We start from the raw sequence: 15,398 nt of genomic DNA, 5'->3' as shown, positions 1-15,398 counted from the left end.
GAAACCTTGTTTCCAAAATGTTTCAATTTAGCGCTATCTGTGTAGAAATTTCGAACTAGTCACCTGTCAACAACGCCAACCAAAACTTGTGGTCAAAATAATTAAAACATTTTTATTTAATAATTATAGCACAATTAAAACATAAAAACACGTATTCCATTGTGGAAAAGAAGAGAAAAAACGTTTGCTGGTAACATTTTTCTCCGGTCTCCTGTTGGGTATGGGTAGTGAATGTAATTACATTTATTTCTAAAATCTCTGTAATGCGTATAATAAATAATTATAAAATCGCATAATAAAAATATCTATTTGTAGTCACTATATGCTCTTCCTTCTGCTTTTTTAATTATAGTACTATAAAAACTTCAAGAATACTTAAATACAAAAAATGCAGAACAAAATCGGTTATGTTCTCATATACGAAATCAATTAAATTACGGAAACTTTTCAGGCACAAAATGGGTACGAAATCTGTAAATGTGAGCCACATCTGTTTCTTAAAAGTTTCGAAACATTTGTGACACTAAGATCTTTATTGTTATAACTTATGTAGCGAAACCAACAAAATTGGTAAAATGTTTCGAGACAAAAAACGATTTATGTTACGAAACATATGTATCCAAAATGTGACGAAACTGTTTTGCAATGTTTTTCAGCAGAGATCTTGTTTCGATTTTGTGTCTAAAAATACTACTTGGGTAGGTATTTTACGATTGAAATTGAGCCAGCGATCTTTTACTACAAGAAAAATGTACCCAAATAGACTTGAATTCTCACTTGAACTCGAATTTTGTACAACCGTTTTACTGTCCAAACAATATATTACTAAAAACAACTTGTAAAAATTGTGTAGTATAAAAATCGTATCACATCGACTCTACTCGATTTCTTTCCAGTTCCGCTATTCAAACGCCTCCTAATTCAATGGACCAAAACAAAACGCTGCTGCCTGATGGGGCATATTCTATACGACCCTCGCTATCAAAAGCAACCCCCCCCCTCGCTCCACCCTATGCTACGCACACAAGTACGCACTCTCAGCCACTCGCGCTTAATGAACTAACCATTTTCGGACTGTTTGTCATTGTGCGGATGTAATTGCGCTGTTATATCATCATTAAACGGTGACAGGCGTTTGCGCCCGCTAAAATATCGCTTTTGCCGCTTTAAATTGCGTGAATTAATATCTGGATGGCGCATGGCGGCGCGAATGGAATGGGGAAGTTGGTAGAGAAAGGGCTGGTATAAATAAATAAATACATAAATTTACTAGAAATAATGCGTGTTTTATATCAAATCCATATCAAAATGGTCAGAAATACGATTCATAGCGCGTATATCGAAACTGCGTATACAGGGTGGTTCGAACTGTATTCCGGAAACTTCAGTAGCATATTCTGCACATAAAAATAAGTAAAAAAATTCTTATAAATGTATGTCCAAAAATGCTTAGTTTCGGAGATACAGGGTGTAGAAGTTTCATTTTTATTTCTATTTTTTCCAAATATTTTTTGAAGTAACGTCAATATTTGGATGAAAATTGGTATCTAGGAGTATTTTGATATGAGAAATTTGATTTTGATGCCAATATGACTCCTACTTATAGAGGGCGCTGCCTACATGTTTTTTAACAGGTTTGAAGAGTAATAACATTTCTTCCGTACCTGTATAAAAGTACTGAGTAAAAAAATATACATTTACGACGTTTTTTCCGTAAAGAAATCACTATGGTAATATGTGGTAAATATATGGTAACAATATATTGTAAATATATGGTGACAATATATGATAAAAAAGTCTGAAGTGGCAATGGATAGGACATGTGGCAAGACAGGATCCAGACCGATGGCCCCGGGGTCATCGGTCGATGACGTCAGGGCAGTGGCGGGAAGACAATGGATAAGATTGGCTAGAGATCGCGAAGCATGGAAAAACCTAGAAGAGGCCTATATCCAACACTGGATGGAACCAGGCTGAGAAAGAAGAAAGATATGATAAAAATCGCTACGAGTTTGAAATGGTTCTCGAGATATTTTGAATCGAAATTATCAATACCTGTCATCATTCACATAAATTAAACATGTTGACTAAATAGTTATTAGACTGAAATTATAAATTTGAAATGTTTTTGTGCCAAAAGTTTAACAGAAACTGAAAAAATCATAATTTTTTGGAAGAAAAATTTATAATTAATTAAAAAAAAACGTTCAAATTTATCATTTCAGTCAAATAATTATTTCTCCAACAGGTTTATTTTTTGCGAGATTTTTAATTTTTAGTAAAAAAAATATAATATCATGAAAATATGGCAACAGAGGTACTAGATTAAATTTAGAGAAAAGAAAAAAAGAAAAAAGCAGTAGTTTTCAAAATTTAATCATTTTTAGGGTTCCGTCTCCAATCTAAAAAATATTAAACTTTTTCGAAACACCTAATGCAAACTTGGCCACACATACCCTGCGTAACAACATACTTAATATTATTCATAGACCACAGATTAATAACTAAACATTACCATACCCTTATAATTACGTACACGCTAAAACAAACAACGAACAGGTCCCCTACGGCCGATTACAATACCGTCGGCCCAACACAATCAAACAGCGAAAAAGTTTCAGTATCGAATCATAACAAGCAAACATGGCAATAACGGTGTTAAGCGACCGACACAATGCCGATTAAGAGGTGGGGCGGCGGAGCACCCACTCGACAAACAAAAGAGGGCTCCCGGACCGTATGCGCGGCCCTAGCGAGACTATTAGGCCCATTGTGTCGGAGGAACGGAGCAAATAGAGCTCGAGGGGTTTGGTTTCGGTTTTTGGAGCGGTTTAGAGCAGCCACTCTTATCAATAGAATTTTAATTTTTCATCCGTCTGCTATTTTTTGAGATATAAGAAATGTCGTAGTCGCGTGTAGTTTTTAAATAAATAATATACAGTGTGTCCCAATATTCCGTATTTTTGGAATCAAAATAAGTTCATTGGACATAATTAATTTACCTCTATACGAAAGTGCTTCGTTTGCCCGCTAGAGGGCATCAAAATAAAAAAAAATAAACACATATTTTCAGATATTTTAAGAACCGTCATTCCGATTTGAATGAGATTTTTGGTGTCTATGTTTTGTTAAGTGCTTTAACATTTGACTTTCACAAACATCGAGAAAGTGTACGGGAAGGGTGGAAACTATCCCCACCATAAATTTTAGTATAAAGATTTTCCAACTCTACCGACGACAGATTTTCTTTTCTAAACACCATAAACTTTGCTACGACTGATATTGGAGATGGAGAACTAACCTCTGTAAAACTGATTTCGTCAAAGCTTTGAGACTGTATGATGAGTTATAACTCAAGAAAGGGGGACACAATACAACTATAAGGTCGCAATGATTAACTTTCCTCCTCCCATACAATCTACTATTAAACGATAAAACTGAAAATATATTTTTCACCATTAGCTTCCTCTATTTCCTAGTTCGCTCCTCCTATTCGCCAGGCAATAGCCCTCTAAATCTAGCCTTACGTCAGATCGCCTTTCCATTAACCGGAAACAAAACGAAGGTACATCCTAAAGACGTTAAAATCGCAGAGGAAGTGGAGAACTGGCCGTAATGGAGAGGCGTGGAAAAGGCAGATTCCATTTGCCCGCGCTCGGAACTTTTCATTCGAGTAGTCGCTAAATTGCGCTTGGTAGATATATAGGATAGAGAAAATCCGTTATGTGTTAAACGGGCATTTAGTTTTATTTTGCTTTTTATTATGATAGATTCGTCTTAGGTTTCTATTAAGAGTCTATTAAGCTGTACAGCTTAATAGACTCTGTTCGGGTCGCTCTCAGGGGTCGGTTAAAGCGGGTGTAAACGTCTGCAAAAACCGTTGACGTTTTTTTCGTAGACGTATCTGTTTTAAAAAAACTAAAGTGTTCTCGAATAGTTGAATTTAAATATTTTAAATAGTATTTTTCTTTATTCTTTGTATTTTTTTTGCTTCCGACGACGGAAAGAGATACGAAGGAGAACTTTACGAAAGGTTAAGCATTTTTTTGTTCGTTAGGCGAATTTGTATATCTGTAAACCTAACTTCTGACAAGTAGTTTCCGTTTTGATTAACGCAGAAGTGTTTACAAAAAAATAACCTATTTTATTTTGTAGTTTTTCTCGCAGTGGCGAAATACCCATTTGGATTTTTTGGAGAGATGAATACCACATAGGTATAGACATTTTTTATAACCAAGATATTTTACTTTGGAAATTTTCAAAAAAAAAGATTGCTTAAATTTTGAGAACTACTGGATCTTTTCTAGAGGTGTGTAGTTCGTGAACGAACTAGTTCCAATGAACTATTCCGACCCCGGAATAAAAGAAACTAGTTCCTGGTTTCTCAAAGAACTAGTTCCTCAAGACCTGTTCCGGGTTCGAGATTGTGACCGATGTAGAATAATATGCGACGGCGACGGATCGGCTAGCGCGCGTAGCCCGATGGTAGGCAGGAGTGGGGAGTGCCAGCCGTACGCTGTCGGATCCGGACCTAGAGGAACTAAACTAAATAAAAGACCATAAAGTAACACCAATTATTCAAATTGATTATGGTTAGATGTCACTCTATTTGGTGTTACTTTATGTAAAAGACTAGAGACTAGTTTACTTCCGATCGGATCGGGCCAGCGCGATCGATGCTAGGCAGGAGTGGGGAGTGCCAGCCGTATGCCGTATGTTACCGGACCTAAAGGAACTAGAGGAACTAGATAAAAGATTAGTTTACGTATGGATCAACCAGCGCGATTGATGCTAGGCAGGCGTGGGGAATGCCAGCCGTATGTTATCGGATCCGGTCATAGAGGAACTATTAAAAGACTAGTTCACGGGAATCTATTCAGTCGGCAGATCCGAGATATAATACAAGGCGACGACGATGGATTCGGCCTTGTCTATTGCCACAGCCGGCACGGCGTAATTACCACAGAAAATTGTCGTGGATACTGTTTTTGATTTTTAGTTTGTTTTTTAAATATTTTATGGAAATGTTTCACTTTAGGTCCCTAAAATTAAGAAATATCTTATAAAACGAAGTAGATATTCTGAATTTTTAGACAAAAACAAAAAGCTTGAAGTGAGGAAAAATGCAATTTTTTTCGTAAAATTTTTGTAATATTTGCTCCAATTGATTTGTGATATAGTTTTTTAAATTCTGATTTGAGTTTTTTTTTATTTTTTTAATCTGCAATAAAACTTACCTATATGTTTTTAACATACACAATTACACGTCTCGGTATATCTCCGTACATTATAAAAATTATACAGATCATACTGTGAATAGTTCTGACTGACAACGAAACGCATTAGCAAGCAAGGGGGATGTCAATGTTAGTCGGGAACTATTGTGAACTAAAGACCTAGTTCAAGGAACTATTCCTCTGGAGGAACTAGAACTAGGGAACTAGTTCCTCCCAAGGAACTAGAATTCCCACCTCTAATCTTTTCTGTTGTTTTTTTCTTGTAAATTTAATCTACTACCTATTTTGCCATATTACCAAGCAATTATGTTTTTTAATTTAATATCTATTTATTAAGTAACATTAAACTACCAACTGGAAAATTATTCAGCTTCATGTTTTCTTCTTTAGGGAATCGCACGTATTTCGTGGAAAATCGTCTTTAAGCTCTGATGTGTTAACTCTCCCCAAATTGTTTCCTGACGTAATGGATCATTCGGGAACGAGCCGGAAAACTTCCGTCCAGGAAATCCAGGCTAAAGTAGTTCGTTCTTGCTTTTAATTTTATCTAGCAGAAACGTTTAGGGCTTGATTTACTCTTCCCTCGCTGGTGGGAATGGAATCTGGAAAAGACCTGAGCATAGGCGGGTTAATGTTAGAAAACTAAAGGGAATGTTAAGTATAATTTAACGTACACCATTTTTGTGTAGTAATCAATGATAATAAGATATAATATTGAAACTAACCGCAAGACAATGAAAATACAGACGTAATGATAAAAGGCGTCCAACTGGAAACCACGCAGAGATATATTTACTTGGACAGGGAATTAAACAGCCAGTTAGACCACTCTAAGGAAATCAGAAGGATTGAAATGCTAGGGCTGGTTTCCTCAACATGCGGAACTTTTTGTGCCATCCGAGAATATCAACGAGGCTAAGAACATTAATAGTATATTACATACAGGAGGAGTGTAGTGTTTTATTACTGTCGAGATATTAACTAAATCTCGAGACAATAATGAAAACTTCCCTCCGAGGTTTGTATACTATTTTATTTACAACCACATCATTAATTAAAAAATAGGGACGTTATTTCATTTTGAAAAAAAAAATAAATATGCGAAAATTTGTCGTTTTCTGTTTTGGCATTTCCATATCTATAGTTACCAGTGGTTGTTATGGCGCAAACCTTCAACAGCAAAACAAACAACTAAGTGACAGTTTCGAATTTCTCGTTCGCTTTTTCGAATTTATATAACATAGAAAGCCAGAATGTTGTCGGAAAGTTCCGATAATGAAGACTACTTTAATATTGGTACTCTAACAGAACTTACAGAAGCTGCAAAAATAGCAGAAGCCAGTTTACTTCCAGAGAAAAGTAGGTGGCGATATGAAATAGCATTGAAAGTATACGAAAAATGGTGTGCTGGCTTAGAAATGTTAAGAATATTGCTTCGGAGACAGTCTTGATGGCATATTTTAGCGACATGGCAAGGCAGAAAAAGCCATCTACTCTTTGAGCTACTTACAGCATGATACGGACAATGCTAGAATCATTGCCTGGAAACTTATATGGTGAAATTTTGATAAAATAATTTAGTACACACTAAAAACACGGTCTGTCGCTAGTGGTAGAAAAAATAATTTTTAGAGGTTACTAGTTTATTTGGTTGCCTGTGATATGCATATACAGGTTGTTTCGTAATTAATCTAAAAAATAAAAAATCGTTAGAAAACGAATTAAGGCGGGCTCTTAATAAGTATATTTATTTTTTTCTCGACAACCGTTTGATGAACAAGAAAAACTCAAAAAATCAATTTTGTTGAAAAAGGATGGGCAGTCAAGAAAAAAATATATTTTCTTTAAAAAAGCAGTGGTGTACCATTTATGTTAAGCGAAAAAATCGATTTTTTTTAATTTTTAACACCCTGTAGATCAGAAAGGAAGTACTTTAGACCTAATGGTTATATAAAAATTGTTTTAAGAACACATGAGGAATCACCCCATAATTTTTTTAGACTAATTCGAAAACACCCTGTATATTGTCAACTTGACAATGACTGCTGATAAATCAAAAAATACCTTTCATTTTGATTTTTATTGAATTTGGGCCTGCGTTTGCAAATACTCGTTTGTTTTTTAATTTTCTATCTATCTAAATTTTAAATATCATAGTCAGAAATAGTTTTATTATTTATTAACTGTAAAAATGGTGTTTTCTTGTTGTGTTACAACTTGCAAAGAAACTAACAAAACTGCAAAAATGTACGTGTTTCCAAAATACGATAAGGTATGTATCTTAGATAAAAGTGAAATATGTGGTATGTATTTGTTGTTTGATTTTTTTTCGTTCGCTTTAAAATCTATAAATCTCGGTCTATTCATTAGACAGCCAGTCGACTTACGATCATTTACATGAAACTCTGTAAAATAAATAAGAAAATAAATTGTAAAATATATATATATTCTTATGTTTTATTAAAGTTACTCTGATATACTAATATATCAATGTAACTTTAAAAATAAATCCTTTGAATTCAAATATAAACATAAAAAACATCTACAGCAGAAAAGGCGAAGGCGCTGGGTTAAACGTAGTCTCCACTAAAAACACGGAGGGGCGCTTTGACCCAAAATTTTACTATTAAGTTTCATATCTATCTTAATAGTAGATTATTTTCTTTTATCTATGGCCAGAATGTTGTCGGAAAGTTCCGATAATGAAGACTACTTTAATATTGGTACTCTAACAGAACTTACAGAAGCTGCAAAAAGAGCAGAAGCCAGTTTACTTCCAGAGAAAAGTAGGTGGCGATATGAAATAGCATTGAAAGTATACGAAAAAAGGTGTGCCGAAAGAAATGCTAAGAATATTGCTTCGGAGACAGTCTTGATGGCATATTTTAGCGACCAGGCAAGGCAGAAAAAGCCATCTACTCTTTCAGCTACTTACAGCATGATACGGACAATGCTAGAATTAAGGGAAAAGACTGACACCTCAAAATATCACAAACTCGTCGCTTTTTTAAAACGCCAGAATGTAGGTCTTAAGCCAAAGAAGTCTAGCATTTTTACCTTCAACAAATAAATGTATTAAAATCTTCAATTATTATGGTAAATCTTCTTGTTTATTTTTGTTGATCTTAGATAAGTATTTAATAAAGATATTACAAGAATAGTTCACTTAATTAAATGAGGCGAGAAATAAGAAAAACTGGGTGAGGGAAATGGAAGAGGGAAGATTTGAAATTGCTATAATGAAAGAAATGGGGAAGAAATTGCTATATATGGCCGCTGCTGCAATATGGATGCGAAACATGGGCGCTAAGAAAGGAAGACATCAAACGACTTAATGCTTTTGAAATGTGGATGTACCGACGGTTGCTGAGGATAAGTAGGACCAAGTGTTCATTTTCTGATCGTTGCGTTGGAAGATTCCCATTCCAGATTACAGATGGATTCTTCAAGGTTCTTGAGTTCTGCTTTAAGTTAGTTTCACTTTTCTAGCTAGATCGTTTGTTTTTCATTACATTTTATCCCTTGGTGGCACCCAGAATATGACCTTATTTTCTTTGCCTATTTTTCATCTTCAAAAAGAAAACGTTAACTAAAATATTTCAGTTATTTTTCTGAAATTTTAAAATAAACCGTTTGGTAAATTCAGAATAGTAAAAGAATGTCTCCCGCTTTTGACAGCGGTACAAAATAATGTTTTGACTACACTGATGAGCAAATCGAATGCATTACCAGAAACGAAACAAGCAAAACAAAATTGTTTGCGTTACTTAAGACGGACGCGAACCGTCCTAATCGGATCACTTGCGAGCTCTTTTCTGCAATTGCCCTAATGTTTCCAGGTTATAGCATTACGTAGCGGAAGCTGCTAGCGGCCTCTTCCAGAGAAATGGCCCTTTTCCTTCCTGCGGCCGGCCATTCCGACTGCTTTGTGCCGGGCAATAAATTTCCTCCGCCCGGTCACTTTGCGGAAACGGCACAAGAGAAAAAAACACTCTCTTTCGACCGTTATTTTGTTTCTTTTATCGATGTTAAATAACATTGACAAAAAGACACTTAGAAACGACATAAGATCACTTTTTGCTCGTATTTTTTTGATATTTTATTGGCTTATAGTATACAGTTGTCCAAAAATTAAGACAGGAATTTTTATTTAGCTTTTTTCTTATTTGCCATAAAATGATACTGCATTTTGGCAGACTCTCAGGCTATATTTCGTTTCTTTCCTTGGTTTTGGTTTTCTGTTCCGTTTCTACAGGGTGAGTTTCCTACGATGTTCTCTATGGGTATCTCAGAAACTACTTACAGAGTCGGTTAAATGGGGAAAGAATTGCAGTTTTGTGGGGTCATAAATATGCGCCTTTCAGATTTTTGAAAAAGCTCATGGCTTACTAGATATTTCGGAAAAAAAACAAATTTTGGCTATTTTAAAAACTGTCCCTAATTCCATTATAATCCATTTTATAGACAAAAAGTTTTCAGATAAAAGTTGTAGATAATCACATCCCTAATGAGTTTGTGTTCTCCGGTTTTTTCTAAAGAATGTCATTTTTGAAATATGACACAAATATTTGTTTTTTTAAATGGAAACCATAGTTGGCCATAACATCATAAAAGCGCCATTTTTTAATCTTTTCAGCGATATAATTGGGGGTTGGTGTCGTAATGAAAGTCATGGTAGAACCACTCTATTAATGCGCGAGTATCTAAATTTAACTTTTCTAACATGTCTTGAAAACCGTTCTCTAAAAAAACGTAAGTAACGTTCACCGGGCAACGTATCGTCGAAACTGTATGGGCAAGGAAAGTTGAACCAATAATCCTAAACGCTTTTCTTCATTTGAAAAATTCATATTTACAATTTTTGTTTATTTTAATTTACAAAATTTGGATGTGACAGTTTCACACTTCTGAAAGCAACGGCGATTGAGTTTGTTTCCATGGCTAACTAAGTGAAATTAGTCAAGAATGAATTAGATAAATATTGGCTATAACTCAATAATTTTGTAAAAAAAACATATTATAGCTTATATCGCTGAAAAGCTTAAAAAATGGCGCTTTTTGTGAAATCATATCTAACTATGGTTTCCATTTAAATAAAAACGTATGTTTGTGTCATATGTCAAAAATGAGAGGCTTTAGAAAAAATCGAAGAACACAAACTTATTAGGAATGTGATTATCTACAACTTTTATCTGAAAACTTTTTGTCTAAAATAGAATATAATGAAATTAGGGACAATTTTTAAAATAGCCAAAATTTGTTTTTTTAAACATTTAGTAAGCCATGAACTTTTTCAAAAATCTGAAAGGCGCATATTTATGACCTCACAAAACTGCAATTCTTTCCCCATTTAACCGACTCTCTATCTCCAGTAATTTCCGAAATACCCATAGAGAATATCGTAGGAAACTCACCCTGTATAAATTGCCTAAAATTTATAGAAACTCAAAAGATGTTTTTTAACTGAATGTTACAAAATTACAAATGTTCACAAAATACAAAAATTTCAAAAACATTTTTCGCGAAAAACACCTTATAGACGTATTTCTGGGATCGAAATATACCACCCCAAAAAATATTGACATTTTTCACCAAAATATAAAGGTGCGTATTCATTATCCGCACGAACGAACGAACGAACGAATGTTCGCTAGTGGTATGGACGGGGACCGTACGATAGAACCGCAAGAGAAGACCGGACCATAGACCGGACGCATTTCTTGGCGAACGCCTTTGATGTACCGACTCGAAACGGATGGTCGAGCGAACGAACGAACGAACGGCCGCATGCGTTCGGTCCCCGTCTAAATATACCGCACTTTCATTCGTTCGTTCGTTCGTTCGGATAATGAATACGCACCTTAAAATTCTCGCGTCACAGTTTTAGTTACCATACTCCTCCGAAAAGGCTTGACCGATTCTGATGAAATTTTATATGTATATTCAGTAGGTCTGAGAATAGGTTGTAATCTATTTTTTTATTCCTCGAAGTGATAAGGGTAGCCAATCCCAATTTTTTTTTATTTTTTTATGACGTGGCATTAAAAATACATACAACCCTAAATTTTCACCCTTATACCATCAACCCCTAATAGCGATATTAGTAATTCAATAATTTTTAACCTCGTGAATAAAAATTACTGTTGTCCCATAAAAAATATTTATATGGCAAAACAACGTTTGCCGAGTCAGCTAGTATGTTTTAAAAATAATATATAATAACCTAATTATACAGGACATTAAAAAGTGTCTTGTACAAATTTTTATTAAATATATATTTTGATAAACATTTATTATTTATTTGTCTACTATCACATTTTATTATATAAAAAAAATTATATAAGACTTTAATCCACTTTCGATTGCTTAGAAAATTCTCATGGATTATCTTTATCATCCTGATTTAATGAGCTGTAAGGATATCACAAAATCTTAATCTACTAAAACAGTATATATAGAGTCCGATGAAGATGAGAAATTATACATACACATCGACTTTCAGTGTGTGACGGTCTTAGATCAGAAAAAATAAACTTTTTCACCATGCTGAAGTTCGTAGTTTTGGCTGTTGCTGTTTTTGCCGTAGGTAAGTATCAGTAATATAGTTATTTTTTTGGTTTTTCCTTATTAATTTTCTTTATTTAATCTTTTATTAAAAGGTGCTCAGGCTGGCGTATCAATCCAACACCTTCCTGCAGTACAGGTTGAATCCGAAGACGCTCCAACATTCCAAGTCCTCCCCGGCGGAATCCAAATCGAATCTGAGAACAGTCCATCATTCCAAGTCCTTCCTGGCTTGGTTCCAGTTGAATCTGAAAACAGCCCATCATTCCAAGTCCTTCCTGGTGGAATCCAAGTTGAATCCGACGTTCCTTCAATCCAACACCTGCCTGGATTACAGGTTGAATCCGACTCTCCATCTTTCTCTCACCTTCCTGGACTAGTTGCTGAATCAGACTCACCATCTTTCTCTCACCTTCCTGGACTAGTAGCTGAATCAGACTCTCCATCTTTCTCTCACCTTCCTGGACTAGTACCTGAATCCGACTCACCATCTTTCTCTCACCTTCCTGGACTTGTTGCTGAATCCGACTCTCCATCGTTCTCTCACCTTCCCGGAGTACAAGTTGAACAAGACCCATGCGCCGTCTGCTTTGGACAAATGAAATTGTTGGTGTCTGCTTTGCAAGAAGTTGTTGCTAACTAAGACGTTGGATGTTAAAATGAATTTTGATTGATATTTAATAAATTGCACTAACAGCTTAAACTATGTTTTTACTAACGTATCCCATTTCCTTATTAGTTAAAACTCTTTATTTATTAGACCTTTAAACTATAAAAAAAACTGTTAACTTAGATTGTTACTATAATCATTTCAACGATATTTTGTAAGAATCTTAAAAGTACTATATACTATATATAAACCTAAAAGTTGTACAGATTAAATTACAAGCCCAAAGGTGTCATCTAGACTCGTGTTATGTAGGAATGTCTGGATGAGCTTGGAATTTTGGAAGAAAGGAAAAGAATAAAACTATTGTAGGTGTCAGGCCATAGCGGCATCCAAGATAACGAAAAAGCCGACGAACTAGCAAGGTATCAAGGTATCATCTATCCGTAATTCTATCTTGGTCCAGAGTTAGTATTGGGAATACCCAAACGGATGACGTACTGCAGTAACACAGTGTAAGCAGGACACAGTATAAGAGACTGGGTGCAGACACAGGAAGGAGACAAACACAATAGGCTTTACATGTTTCCGGCATAGGACGGTCATAGTTATGGTTTATGGAAAAAAACATATATACAAGACTTGGAGCCTATTGTACTTCCTATTGTGCTTAAGTGTCTACAGCTCAATATACACACAACCAAGCTTATATGGAATAATCTATATTTTTGAGAGGTATGAAAATTTTGTGTATATAAATAAAACTCAGTCCTTACCAATGACTTTTAATGAAAAATAATCCATATAGCTATAAAAAAATAAAATCAGTTGCTAAAATAGACAAATGGTATTTTTTTGGTTTCTGAAACGAAATTAAGATTTACATTTTTAATAACCAAAAAGCAGAAACAAAAAGAAATTTGATAATTTTAATAATCCTTGTTGCAACCTCTAGCCCTTATGCAAATTATAAATTATCAACGTTGTCTTGGGGTATATTTTCCCATTCTGCTACTGTTGCATCAATAAGCTGTGCGCGATTTCCTGGATTGTTTCGACGAGCTCTAACCCTTCTTTTGAGCTGGTCTCACAAGTGTTTGATAGAGTTTAGATATGGTGAACATGCAGGCCAGTCCAAAACTAAGACACCATCCGTTTCAAGACATTCTCTAGTCACTCTGCTGGTATGGGGAGGTGCACTATCGTTCATGAAGTTAAAATTATCCCCAATTGCAGCTCTCCACAGACTAATGATTGGTTCTAGTACTAAATCAACATACTTTCGACCTGTTAAAGTTTGTTGAAGTGGTAACAATAGAGTTTTTGCTCCCAGCATAATACCTCCCCAGAACATTACAGTTCCTCTTTTATATCTTGGTACAAACTTCGCAGCTTGGAGTTTCGCTCGTCTTTTTGGAGCTCTGAGAACCCGAATTCGATGGTCATCTGATCTTAGGCCAATTCTGGTCTCATCTGAAAAAAGAACATTTTGCCAAGTCTCAGTTGTCCAGTTTTGATGTGTAAGGTATATGTTTTCGATACAACACCCTGGGTAACGCCAACTATCTCTGCTACGTCTCTTTGGGGTATTCCTTATTAGTATTCCTTTATAAATTCCGTATATAGTATAAAATAGTTTTTCCTTTCTGTACATCTTTTAATCCAATATAAGGCATTTTTTTATTTTTTGGATCGAATGAAAATTATCGGACAATCGTGATGTTACTACTGAACACAAAATTAAAAAAAAATCACAGCAGTCATGTATCATTTATTCTATATTATTATGTATACCGATTTTTTTCCTTGCAAAAAATTTAGTCAGAAATAAAAAGTGATTCCATATAAGTTTGGTTTCGTTGTGTATTGTACATATTCTTACTTAGCTTTCTTCTTAGGAAGGCTATTAAAAATTCCAAAGTCTACGTTTACATGCTTTTATATTTATTTTTGCATCCTACTTGGCAGCTCTTTATAATCACAGATGAAGTAGAATGCCACAAGTAGATTTGAACAAGTGTTTGAAGATAGAGGTAGAATCGAAAATTTGATGATGATAATGAATTCTTCAGCGATTATCACATACGGCTATGAAACTTGGACATTAAACCATTAATTCACACTCCTGGGGATGATACAATTATTGGATTGTTAAGTGTTGTAGTTTAAAACTATTCAGTGTCATTGAAGAAACTGATCACTTCTGTTATGCTCTTTTCCGCGATCTCTCAAGTTGGCTTGGAAATGACGATCGATGACATATACCAATTAATTTTGTGTAGAAAATGACAGCGACACCTACTTTTTATTCGATAAGTATAGTATATAATATACAAAATAACATAAATTCAAATTTTATATATCTTTTTTATTTTTATATCGTATTAGTATTTTATATTACTATTTTTTTAGGAACATAGTAAAACTGTAAAAAAAATTCACTTAATAATTTTGAATTTAATAATTTTGAAGATTAATATTATGTAATAATAAGTTATTTTTCTTTTAAATAATATTCAGTATCCTATTTGCTGATAATTGTAGACTGTATTCATAATAACTATTCGATCGTGTTTTCAGACTTCAAAAGAGAGCAGTTCGATATTTATTGGGACTGAACAGTAGAACTCACTGCCAGTATTTCTTTAAAAATTTTAAAGTACTGACTCTTCCTTCTTTATTCATTTTTGAATCCGTTTGTTTAATCCGCAAGCACATATCTGCTATTCCCGAAAGGCCATCTCATAACTATCCACTTAGGAATGCAGAGCACGATCTTTATCTGCCAACCCCGAGCTCAGAACTAGTTAAAGGTTCAATACTGTTCAATGCCAAAAAAATGTACAATCATCTGCCTTTGAATATCAAGTCGCTTTCATTCTTTCTCGCATTTCGCAAAGCTCTAAAATCATACTTACTGGAGAGAGCCCTATATGCGGTAAACGACTTTTTGTTGATGTTTAATTATGAACAATTTTGAATTTTAAAAT

General features: G+C 34.5%; 2 protein-coding genes across 3 annotated transcripts in view; both read left to right on the top strand.

Moving 5' to 3' along the window:
- The window catches only part of LOC115883055 (chromosome transmission fidelity protein 18 homolog), a 102,188-nt gene that overhangs the window by 51,724 nt on the left and 35,066 nt on the right, over positions 1 to 15,398 (top strand). The window lies entirely within an intron of this gene.
- Positions 11,698 to 15,398, top strand: part of LOC115883057 — a 13,375-nt gene continuing 9,674 nt past the window's right edge. The window contains exons 1-2 of the mRNA XM_030901333.1: positions 11,698 to 11,823; positions 11,897 to 12,292. Of these exons, the coding sequence (XP_030757193.1) occupies positions 11,781 to 11,823; positions 11,897 to 12,292 (439 nt within the window). The 5' untranslated portion in view covers positions 11,698 to 11,780. The remainder of the gene's footprint in view (positions 11,824 to 11,896; positions 12,293 to 15,398) is intronic.

Source organism: Sitophilus oryzae, unplaced genomic scaffold (genome assembly GCF_002938485.1).
Source record: "Sitophilus oryzae breed Bouriz unplaced genomic scaffold, Soryzae_2.0 scaffold_1802_pilon_pilon, whole genome shotgun sequence".
Taxonomy (NCBI): domain Eukaryota; kingdom Metazoa; phylum Arthropoda; class Insecta; order Coleoptera; family Curculionidae; genus Sitophilus; species Sitophilus oryzae.
Note: the sequence above shows the minus strand (reverse complement) of the source record. Positions and strands in the feature narration are given on the sequence as shown.